Raw genomic sequence first — 12,174 nt, forward strand, 5'->3', positions numbered from 1 at the left:
TCCGCCCTAACAATGGGAGTCGTTGTCCACAAAGCGGCATGTCTAGCTCCCGGCTATCCTTTCTTTGGATTGGTTGATACAATTCAATCAAGGGCTTTATTGGCATTGGAAACACGTTAACATTGCCAAAGCAAGTGAAGTAGATAATAAACAAAAGTGAAATAAACAATCAGTAAACATTGTACTCACAGAAGTTCCAAAATAATAAAGACATTTCAAATGTCATATTATGTATTTATACAGTGTTGTAACATGTGCAAATAGTGAAAGTACAAAAGGGAACATAAATTTACATAAATATGGGTTGTATTTACAATGGTGTTTGTTCTTCACTAGTTGCCCGTATCTTGCAGCAACAGGTCACAAATCTTGCTGCTGTGATGGCACACTGTGGTATTTCACCCAGTATATATGGGAGTTTATCAAAATCGGGTATGTTTTCAAATTCTTTGTGGATCTGTGTAATCTGAGGGAAATTTGTGTCTATAATATGGTCATACATTTTGCAGGAGGTTAGGAAGTGCAGCTCAGTTTCCACCTCATTTTGTGGGCAGTGTGCACATAGCCTGTCTTCTCTTGAGAGCCAGGTCTGTGTACCCCACGGCCTTTCGCAATAGCAAGGCTATGGTCACTGAGTCTGTACATAGTCAAAGCTTTCCTTAAGTTTGGATACATCTCATTATTGTAATCCATTTTTTAATATTCGATAAGAGTGCTTCTTCGATGAGGTTTAACGGCGGTTGGCATCCAATATGTTGCATTACCGCCACCTACTAGAGTGGAGTACAACTCCCTTATACTTTGCTTGAAATAATAAATAAACAAATTCCCTACCATCTAACACTACTCACAAATAAAATTAAAATAACACCACCCTACTGCACTATTTAGTCCTACCTCATGCCAACAACCTGAAAGGATGGGACATCACCACTTAAACACACCCTGTAACTCTTCTGATGTCAAATCTCACACACCCAAATACTTATCTGCAGCTGCCAACACAATTTACATTTTCTGCGACTTACATCCATCCCTGCAGTACAGTTGATAACCATTACTATAAATGCTAAAAATCCAATCTTACTGAAACACATATCACTTGTTGGCCTATCCCTCTGTACTGGTACAGATCTACTATTCACACCACTCCTCTCAGGATCCCTCCCCCTTGACCCATCTTCCTCTACTTTCTTCACTGCCTCAGCATATGACAACTTGTGCACTACTCTAACCTTAACCCTTAAATGATTACCTTATTTAAGGAAATGTTTGAGGGACTATATGCAACACCCTTAAACAATTCCCTTAGGTAAGGTAACATTATTCATTAAGGTAAGCCTTTAAGGGAAACACATAAAGATGCACTTTGCAGAAATCGCTCTGCCATTTCCTGGTTGCCAAGATTTTAAACATAACCTTAACCACACTGCTAACGTTGACTAACCCTAACCTTAAAACCAAAAAGCTAATTTTAGTTTTCATACATTTTTACGACAGCGACCATTTAATCTCAGGATGCTGAAGAAATTCAGCATGTCCCGAGGGCCCTCACAGTGTTCTACAGGAGCACCATTGAGAGCAAACTGTCTGGCTGCAACTCCACCACCAGGGAACACAAGGCGCTACAGTGGGTGGTACACTCAGCCTGCCCTCCAGGACACCTACACCAAGTGTTGCAGGAAGGCCAAGAAGATCCTCAGGGACCCCAGCCACCCGAGCTATGGCCTGTTCTCCCTGTCTCCATCACTCAGACGAGGGCAGAATATGAGCATCATGGCAAAAACTGTAAGACTGGCCAATAGCTTCTACCCCCAGACCTTCAGGCTGCTGAATAGCCACCACTAAATCAGCTATCTTCTCCCCATTTCACTGTACCCTGTAATTACATCTGCAACCCTGTACATGTGACTATTAAACTAATCTAAAATATAATATAATCATGACTAATCATGGCTGTGGTAACTAGTGGAAGCCCTGCTAGTCTGGCTACTGCTGCATTCAAAACAACTGCGAACTAGGAAATCTCTGACTTCCGAGCTTTCAAGACAACTGGGAACTCGGAACGGTCATCCAACTCGGAATTCCAAGTCGGACACTCAACATCTTTCTAGGACTCCGACCTGAAGATCACTGATGTCATGATTTGACCTCGTTTTAAGTAATGTGGGTCACATTAGCCAGGCCCAAAATCCCCACCACACAGAATACTCCTAGATTCAAATAAATATCTGAAACTGGCAGTTTTGTTGAATTATTTATCTTCTCTTTTATGTGTCTGTCAAGTGATCTATGTGTATGGGCTGGTGGGACCTTCAGCCTGTGTGTATGTAATTTGAGAATTTAACAAGACAAGTCTTTTTTTTTTTACAAATGTCATTTTTACATTGAATGGCTGGGCGGTCCTTAGGCGTCCACATCAGTGTGTAAACAAGTTAGTATATAGGCCACAGTCTCATGTATTATCCAGGTAATGCTCCAAATGTCACATAATAAAATAACCATTACCATTTAAATCTATGAGCTGGACATGGGAGGAAAAATATAGTATTTCAAGGCACAGTAGGCTTTTCAGTCTGAAAAGAAACACTACATCCTTTTTATATAATTTGTGCTACATTGGTACGGACATCAAAATGGACGTCTTTTCTGTCACATTGGGTGATCCAAATAACCTCTCCTTCAAGTGCACTTGTTCACTTCCCTTCACTGTTATGAAATGACTGGTATAAGAAATATGGTGGAAACTCCCAATAGCCCAGGCCAACAACAATCCAATGATTTTAGATTTGTGGGAAGTAATGAATGAGTGCACACTTCAGGAGGAAGGAGAGGCTATTGGGGCATACACCCTGTCACTGAGCAGGGTCCTTCATGGATATGATGTCATCCAGGTGTAGTTAGTTAGGTCTCCCCACAGCCTCCTGCGGCTTTGCCTGTTTTGGAGCACTGCTTCACCGAGGAGCCCAGCTTATCGGCCAGCAGAAATGGGCTGAGGTGGCCGTACTGAAAAGGGACAGTTCAGGATTCAAATGATCACCAGTAATCGCCAGTTGAGGTATTTGCGGAGTAGCTTTATTTCCTATAATAATAATAAAAATAATAATACAGTCCCTGATTGCTTTTGGGTACCATGTTACTATTGTAATTACATGGCTATTACAGAGCTATAAGGTGTTACCTTTGTAAAGTGGTACCTACCTTCTGAATGCAGAAGTCCGGGGAGAAGCGAGAGCACTGAAGGATAGCAGCCATCTCCCCATCCACCTGCAGCGCCACGTCCTTCTGCACAGCACAACATCACAGGGATTATTATAAATCCACTTAACATACTAGACAACCTACACAGTTTGTGCATTGACCTAATGTAGTGTGGAATCCATTTGTATGTATAAAAGGTGTGTGCATCAGTGGTCCATACCAACTACTGTATCAGTATGCATACACAAGTAAAACAATTGTTCATAAAATAAGGGAACAACATGACCTTGCTACATAAACAGAATGCTGCCTTTATGAAAATTGCTTAGGTGAGGGTAGTCCTATTATGCTGTGTTTCAGGGCTCTCCAACCCTGCTCCTAGAGAGCTACCCTCCTGTAGGTTCACCGCAACCCTGCTCCTAGAGAGCTACCCTCCTGTAGGTTCACTCCAACCCTGCTCCTAGAGAGCTACTCTCCTGTAGGTTCACTCCAACCCTGCTCCTAGAGAGCTACCCTCCTGTAGGTTCACTCCAACCCTGCTCCTAGAGAGCTACCCTCCTGTAGGTTCACTCCAACCCTGCTCCTAGAGAGCTACCCTCCTGTAGGTTCACTCCAACCCTGCTCCTAGAGAGCTACCCTCCTGTAGGTCCACTCCAACCCTGCTCCTAGAGAGCTACCCTCCTGTAGGTCCACTCCAACCCTGCTCCTAGAGAGCTACCCTCCTGTAGGTTCACTCCAACCCCTGTTGTAACTAATGCTAATTATTAGAATCAGGTGAGCGAGATTGAGGTTGGAGTGAAAACTACAGGACGGTAGTTCTCCAGGAACAGGTTTGGAGAGCCCTGCTGTGTTTGCACCAACATACCTTGAAGCAGTGGGAGGAGTCAAACTCCAGCTGACACGGGTAGTCAGGCACTGTCCCCTTGTAGGTCACTATTGCACTTGACATCTCAAGCTTTTTGGGCAACTTGAAGAGCCGGTAAGTTCCAGATGCATAGCTAATATCACCTGCAACACATTGGAAATGGAAGTGACTGACTAGGCTTACATTTTTTATATTAAATGCTTCTAGACCACATTAATAAATGTGCTATTAGTTAGGTTAGCGTAAGAACTGCATACTTTTTCCATCCTACAGTAAGCAGCCTTAGACAGTCATGGAGATGCATATACCTGCTTTCTTTTTGAGCTCGCAGTTGTGGACCTCAATGTGACTGGCTGAGATGAGGTGTGGCGTGCTGAAGCCCACCTCCTGGACCAATGAGATAAAGTCACGCCAATAGAGGGAACCGCCCATTCCCTCACCTATCACAAAACAAAAGAAAAGAGAACATCATCAGTGTGAAGTGCAGTTCTACAATTTGCACGGCACACTCGGGTCAAGCGAAACCACTTATGGGTATATTGAGATGTCACCAATGAGACAAACGGAAAAATATTTAAGATAAGAGATAGGCTTTTCTACAGAAGCAGAATATGCATTACCAAACATTCTTTGTCTGCTAGGAAGGTGCAACTTGATCACTTACTCCACAGAACTGAATCTTCTTTTAAGTGGTCTGGAACAACATTGCTGGCATACATGTCACTGTAGTACAATTCACCACCCTCCTATATCACACAGGAGAGATGGGAGAGAGACACAGGCAAAGAAAGGAGTACTTTTCATGAGACACAGTCACTGCCATCTATATTTTATAAAGCCCAGGGATACTCTTTTTAATAATCATGTTATGTAATGATAACAGGCAGTGTGGTGGACGACTTACCTTGAGGACCTTATAGGCTTCACGTAGAACCGTTTTCTTATCAGGGCATAAACAGATGACACAGTTTGACCTGGAAGAAACAGTAGATAAAAGAAGGGGATTTTATTCACTTTCCCAACAGATCGTGACACAGTAAAACAGATAAACGATCAAAAGAGAAAGAAGGACTCATTGTTTTGATAGTAAATTAACATGATTGTTCCTCAACATACACTATGATATCCATAGAGTCATTCTCAACGCCAGCTGCAGTTAGCTTCTCCATATACCCCTGGAGGAAGGTGGTGTTGGGTTTCTCAAAGCCAAACTTCTCCTGGTGGTATGGGATGTATTTACGGGACACTAGAATCTGAGCACAAAAAATACATTTAGTAGCCGATTTTACACTTTCATTTTTGTATTGATGACCCCAGCGTGAATTTAATCCATGATGCTGCCATTGCAAGGACCATGCTCTACCAACTGAGCCACACACTACCACAGCAGAAAGCAGAGTATCACACACCAATGTAATAGAATGATTGTTAGATTACTGAAGATGTAGGGTGAGTGAATATATAGGTCTAGGTGCTATACATACCAGTTCCTCAGTCATATCAATGCCTGTGACATGGCCAGTCTCGCCAACCAGTTTACTGAGGACATAGCAGTCTCTGCCAGAACCGCTGCCCAGGTCCAAGATTTTGCAGCCCTGAAGTTTCTCTGGAACAGGAAGACCACAGCCAAAGAACCTAGAACAAAATGACATATATAGCCTTTCGTGAACGAACACTTTTCCCTTTTGCTAGCACTGACTTTGCTGATAGCTACTTTATTGAGGAAAAATGTACTTACTATGACTGTGATATGTTGTTGTCTCACCTAGCTATCTTAAGATGAATGCACTAACTAAGTCGCTTTGGATAAGAGTGTCTGCTAAATCTGGAACAAAGAGTGTGTGTCCTAACCAGTTTCACATTTACTGCAATATTAGTCTTTATTCATGTATATTGGTTGGAAATGTATGTATTCTACTTCTGTATCATTACACAAATAGATACATCAACAGAAGCAGTCCTGAATTAACTGGTTCATTTTCATCATCATACCGTTTGGTTACTTCAGGGTGAACGAGATTGAGAGCCTCTATAGCACTCTTGGGCATTGGCCTGCAGAGTAGAGAGCAGGCAACACTAGTCTGCAGATCACAGGTGGACTCCAGGCGAGAACCATAATATTGCTGAGGAAGAGATCAAAATATATAAATGTCACTATTAAAATACTTGGTACCAGTGTTTCCCAAACCTCTCAGTCCTTAGGTGTCCACAACACCTGTTCCACTGATCTAGAACAAGCACACTCATTCAATTGGACATGCCTTGATGTAATTTATATGCAGACTTCAAGCACTACCCTGAAGGTACTTGATTCCATGTATCATGCAGCTCTTAGATTTATTACCAACCAAAAGCATCTGACACACTGTTGGCTAGTCTTCGTTGACTCTACATAGGCTTAAACATTGCTATACTATATGAATTATTATCTAAGGCAATTTTGGTAAAACTGACAGTATTTTTGTTCTTCTTTAATAAGGTCTGAAAATAAATACCAGATATGGTCTCACTCCTACTTAGTTGTAACGGGTTCCTAAAATCAGAACAGATCATGTCAAAAAGTGTTTTAGCTAATCAGCTCCGTGGTCTTGGAATTCTCTCCAGACCAGCTTGAGACCCCAGAATCTTGTTTCCTTGGAGGAGTTTAAAACTTTTGTTGACTCACATGTTACTGAGGAATGTGATTGTCATTAGGACTTGATGCGATGGTACATATGATAGATTTTTATGACATTTGTATGTTTCTGTAATTGAAATGTATTTGTGTTTACGTCAAAAACATACTGTACAGACATGTTACAGTATGTCTGTTATTTGTCCCAAACATTGTTCCCTCCGCTGGTGTCTTGATTGAACAAAGTCTCTCTTGAAAAATAGATTTTATCTCAATGAGACTAACCTGGATATATAAAGGTTAAATAAATAAAAATAAATCAAGCCCTTGTCTAGCTGAATATGGGGGCAGTCTCTGGACACAGATTAAACCTAGTCATGGACTAAAAATCACTTTCGATATTTAGTTTGGTTTTTAGTTCAGGACTAGGCTTTATCTGTTTCAGAGAAGTCGCCCAACGGTGTGCAAGACAATGTGGACTAGGTTTCCAATTTCTAAATTCACCTGTCTGCTCCCCAGGCAACGTGATATGATATTGTTGCGAATAGGAACCCGTATCCAGGGACTGTCAAGCCAACCCCCTAACCCAGAGGTAGGCAACCCTGGTCCTGGAGTGCCTCAGACACGTCATCTTTTTTTATTTAACTGACCTGGAAGACCAGGTGTGTTGAATTTAGGCAATCAATGAACTGATCAATTAGCTCAGCCGGGCAGGTGTGGTGCCAAGTTGGACCCAAATCCTGCAGTACACCAGGAAAAGGGTTGCCTGCCCTAACCATTATTCTGATAGCAAATATGATGATATCCTTACAAAAAAGATTTCAGTTTTGAAACTGCAGTCAACTGTGGTATTTTGGACGCAGTAATTGCTGAATAAATTACTGTAGCTAAAAAAAGTTATTTGGACGCAGTATTTGCAGCATACTGCACTTTAACGACACCTATACAACAGTATACTAGTTACTGCACTGTGACGGCATCTTTTTTTTTCGTAAGGATAAACCTACCGTGACATTGTCATGCACTTATTTTGTTGACATAATGACCGGAGGAGTCACGGAGGAAATGGTTATTTGAAGCCTGATTTGACCATGTTAACGTTGATTAATTTTAATGCGGACAGTAGTGGTGGGGTAACGTCCGGGGAAAGTACTCTAGCTGTCCTCTCATCTGTTAGCGCTAAAATACGTAATCTTTTGAACCCTTTTGCTTTCTTTTCAAAATGTGAAGAACAATTACTGCAAGACAGTGGCGACGGCATGTTGCGCGGTGTTGTGTTGAAAGATCGATGCAGGGAACAAGGTGCAACACTTATTACACATACCTAGGCTGAGGGTAGGTACCATGGTGAGGTACTCTAGGAGATCAAAACAACGTCTTTCTTTAGCTACCTTTAATAATGAGTGTAGCTACATGATTGGTTGTAATCTTAAAACAAACCTACCTTGACATTGTCATGGACTTGTGTTGACATGTTGACAAATAATTTTTGTTTAGCGGCAGACTCAGGATGAACTTTGTAATCCTTCTTCTTCGAGGTTTAACGGCGGTTGGCATCCAATACATGTTGCATTACCGCCACCTACTAGACTGGAGTATAACTTCCTTATACTTTGCTTATATATTTATTTTTTCAACAACAAACAATACCCTACCATCTAACACTACACTCACAATAAATAATAATGAATACCATACTCCACTATTTAAATGTATTTAGTCCTACCTCATGACGACAACCTGAAACGATGGGACATCACCATTTAAACACACCTTGTAACTCTGCAGTACAGTTGATAAGCATTACTATAAATTCTAAAATCCAATCTTACTGAAACATATATCACTTGTTGGTTTATCCCTCTGTACTGGTACATATCTACTATTCACACCACTCCTCTCAGGGTCCCTCTCCCTTGACCCATCTTCCACTACTTTCTTCACTGCCTCAGCATATGAAAACTGCACTACACTTACCCTGGAAACCTCAATCTGCCTTTCTCGCACGGGACATTTCTGATCCCCAGCCCCATGGGAACCCCTACAATTAACACATACCACTACTTCCCCCAATGCTACACATTCCTTTGTCTCATGCCCTTCTGCACACCTAGGAACCTTCCTCCTACACAATGTTGCCACATGCCCATAAGCTTGACACCCGTAACAACGTAATGCCGTCAGCACAAAAGCTTGTACAGGATAATTTATATATCCTAACATCACTTTGTTGGGCAAAGACTCAACATCAAATGTCAAGAGAACAGACAATAACTCTTCTGTTTCTCCGCCCACGCTACCCTGTCTGCGTCGTACCAAACGACGAGCATCACAAACACCGGGAACCTTCCCCTTCAGTTGATCAGCTATCACATTTACCCCTACTCCAGTAATCACTCCTTTCAATGGCACCCTTTTCTTGAGAGCAAAACAATTCACATCTCTTGCCCCCATTCGTTTATTTTTATTTAACTAGGCAAGTCAGTTAAGAACAAATTCTTATTTACAAACCCCGGCCAAACTTGGACGACGCTGGCCCAATTGTGCCCCACCCTATCGGACTCCCAATCACGGCCGGATGTGATACAGTCTGGATTAGAACCATGGACTGTAGTGCCTTACTGCTGCACAACTCGGGAACGCCTGCTCCCTCTGACCAGCAGAAACACATAATTATCACAAGACCACTTCTGGTTCCCCTCACCTATTCCACAGCACCCAACTATATTTTCACCCACCCTGAATCCTCAAATGGATCAGCCAAAAGCAAGGGCCCACTTTTCCCAAAAACTTCACTCCTACTGTCACAGATTCATCTTTATCCTGGCCCTCCGTGCTAGCCTCACGCTCCGAGAACTTCACCATTCCTCCTTCGTATTCCCAGTATAACTCTCCTTATGATAATGCTGCACTTCTCCTGACGCACATCTTTGTTCTTGCCTTGTCAAGGGACGCCATTTAACCGGCTGTCACAATCTCCGTACAATCAGCACAAACCTCTCGTGATGTAACGTTAGCGCTCAACAATGCATCCCACTTGTAAAGCCGCAGCTTCGTCTTCATGTTCTTCTTTATCAATAGCTACCACGACGCTTTTCCATTTCAAACAAGCGCGCTCTCTTTCTCCAGGATTCCTCGATTTCTTTGGAGCGTGACGTCCGCCTCCAGTCTCCACTTTGAAACCCAAACATCAACTGTGTTCGAATACCCATACTAACATACTATATACTATTAGTTAATTTTAGTATATTGTAAACGAACAGTATCCTTTCAGTTGAGCTATATATATATATATATATATATAATGTATTTTAAACTTTTATTATAAACACAACAAAAACAGAAATATACAAACAAGAGTACATAAACCTAACACACAGGGGTATTACATATGGGGATATATTTTCAGTTTGTCAATAAGTTTTATGGTGCGTATTGCTTTTTGTTTTTACATTTACTGAGCATACTAGCTCTTCGTCTGTCTACCGGAAGTTGATGCTGTTGCTATGCAACCTCTTGCTAGCTAGCATTACAAATGACTAGTTAGACATTTTACGAATTCAGGTGTGTTCTTAAATTCAACCTGGAGTGCCAGAGTGCGCTCGTAAATTCAAAGTTGACACTCTTGCTCGGACTAAGGAGTAGGGTTGATTTGAGCGTTCTGACCCTTACAACGGCAGTCAAACACCAAAGCTCAAATACTTTTTTCGCTCACCATAGGTATTCCTCTTGTCCAGATGGGATAGGGCAGTGTGCAGTGGGATGGCGATTGCATTGTCTGTGGACCTGTTGGGGCGGTATGCAAACTGAAATGGGTCTAGGGTGGCCTGTAAGGTGGAGGTGATATGATCCTTGACTAGTCTCTCAAAGCACTTCATGATGACAGGAGTGCTACGGGGTGGTAGTCATTTAGTTCAGTTATCTTTAAAAAACATACGAGAGACATTGTCCCATATGGAAAAGATATCGAAGAATCTAACAAGATGATTATCTTCTACCTGGAACTTGGCAACAAATACACATACAACATTAATAGAAGATTGTTGTAATATCTGACTTATATGGGTGGGTAATCTTTAGACAGAAATATAAAACACATACGAGAGACATGTAAGGTAAGCTTTCTGAGGAGGTGGAGGATGGGGGGGGGGAGCAGGCGCAGAGAGGAGCAGGCTGGGGTGGAGGGAGGAGCAGGAGGTGGAGGGGAGGAGGAGGAGGAGAAGGTAGGAACAGGAAGGGGTGGAGGGAGGAGCAGGAGGTGGAGGGGAGGAGAAGGGAGGAACAGGAAGGGGTGGAGGGAGGAGCAGGAGAAGGAGGGGGATGAGAAGGGGGAGGGAAATATAGGTATAAATAGTATAATTGATGATACATAACTTAGAAAGTATAGTTACATTTAATTTGCTCTGTTAAACCTACCCTTTGGAATGGCTCGCTCAATAATCATTCTCACAATAGAACATTGGTAATAGTCAGTGACAAATATTAAAGTTAAGCTGGACTTGGTTAAAACCCTGGATGGGAGACAAAGGCATAGCTGTAGATGAATCAAATGTCCAGTAGGAGGTGCTGCCCAGCCTTAACCATGGAAACTCATACCTGAAAATGTACACTGACTATACAAAAGAACAGCTGCTCTTTCTATGACAGACTGACCAGGTGAAAGCTATGATCCCTTATTAATGGTGCTTGTTAAATCCACTTCAATCAGTGTAGATGAAGAGACAGGTTAAAGAAGGCTTTTTAAGCTTTGAGACAATTGAAACATGAATTGTGTATGTGTGCCATTCAGAGGGTGAATGGGCAAGACAAAAGATTTAAGAGCCTTTGAACGGGGTATGGTAGTACCGATTTGTGTCAAGAACTGCAACGCTGCTGGGTTTCCCCGCTCAACAGTTTCCCATGTGTATCAAGAATGGTCTACCACCCAAAGGACATCCACAGCCTTCCCTGTGGCTCAGTTGGTAGAGCATGGTGTGTGCAATGCCAGGGTTGTGGGTTCGATTCCCACGGGGGGCCAGTACAAAAAAATAAAAATGCATGAAATGAAAATGAAATGTATGTATTCACTACTGTAAGTCGCTCTGGATAAGAGCGTCTGCTAAATGACTAAAATGTAAATGTAAGCTAACGTTGGCTAGTTTGCTAGCTACTTTCAGATACAAATGAGACCACTGAGCATTTTAATCGCTCTAAATACATTATTCTGCGCTTTGGTACACTCAGACGAGAGTGCTCTGAAATCGGAATAGATAGCCATAGAATTTACGAAAGCACTCGAATGTCCATTGAGAACGCAAAATGACTATACCATGTAGTTAAGCTAAAAATGACGGGAATAATCAAGTCAATAAACGTTGGGTAGTTAACGTTAGTTAGATAGCCTATAGTTAATATACTGGCAAGTTTGATGTATAAGTAGCCAGCTAACGTTAGGTAGCTAGCGGTTCTGGGGGGGTCAGTTCCCCTGTGACAACAATTTTGGACCCCCTTGTGC

General features: G+C 42.1%; 1 protein-coding gene across 1 annotated transcript; it reads right to left on the bottom strand.

Annotated features, from left to right (window-relative positions):
* Positions 1-77: 77 nt before the first annotated feature.
* On the bottom strand, positions 78-9,819 carry zgc:153372 (arsenite methyltransferase). The gene is made up of 11 exons (XM_014162695.3): positions 9,678-9,819; positions 8,125-8,270; positions 6,059-6,189; positions 5,551-5,701; positions 5,183-5,319; positions 4,971-5,040; positions 4,731-4,812; positions 4,375-4,506; positions 4,067-4,209; positions 3,202-3,285; positions 78-3,006 (listed from the first exon to the last, which is right to left on the bottom strand). The coding sequence occupies exons 2-11, from the start codon at positions 8,152-8,154 to the stop codon at positions 2,905-2,907; spliced, it is 1,062 nt and encodes a 353-aa protein (XP_014018170.1). The 5' UTR covers positions 8,155-8,270; positions 9,678-9,819; the 3' UTR covers positions 78-2,904.
* Positions 9,820-12,174: the final 2,355 nt, after the last annotated feature.

This window comes from Salmo salar, chromosome 20, assembly GCF_965601325.2.
Source record: "Salmo salar chromosome 20, fSalSal1, whole genome shotgun sequence".
Classification (NCBI taxonomy): Eukaryota; Metazoa; Chordata; class Actinopteri; order Salmoniformes; family Salmonidae; genus Salmo; species Salmo salar.

What these genes read in the sequence shown, in the direction of transcription:
- zgc:153372 (XM_014162695.3), bottom strand. Translation starts at nt 8,154, where the DNA reads ATGTCAACACAAGTCCATGACAATGTCAAG. An exon ending in AGAAGATTCAGTTCTGTGGA is followed by an intron (nt 4,507 to 4,730) that starts GTAAGTGATCAA and finishes GTTTTGTGATAG; the next exon opens with GTGAGGGAATGGGCGGTTCC. An exon ending in ACTCCTCCCACTGCTTCAAG is followed by an intron (nt 3,286 to 4,066) that starts GTATGTTGGTGC and finishes TGTGCTGTGCAG; the next exon opens with AAGGACGTGGCGCTGCAGGT.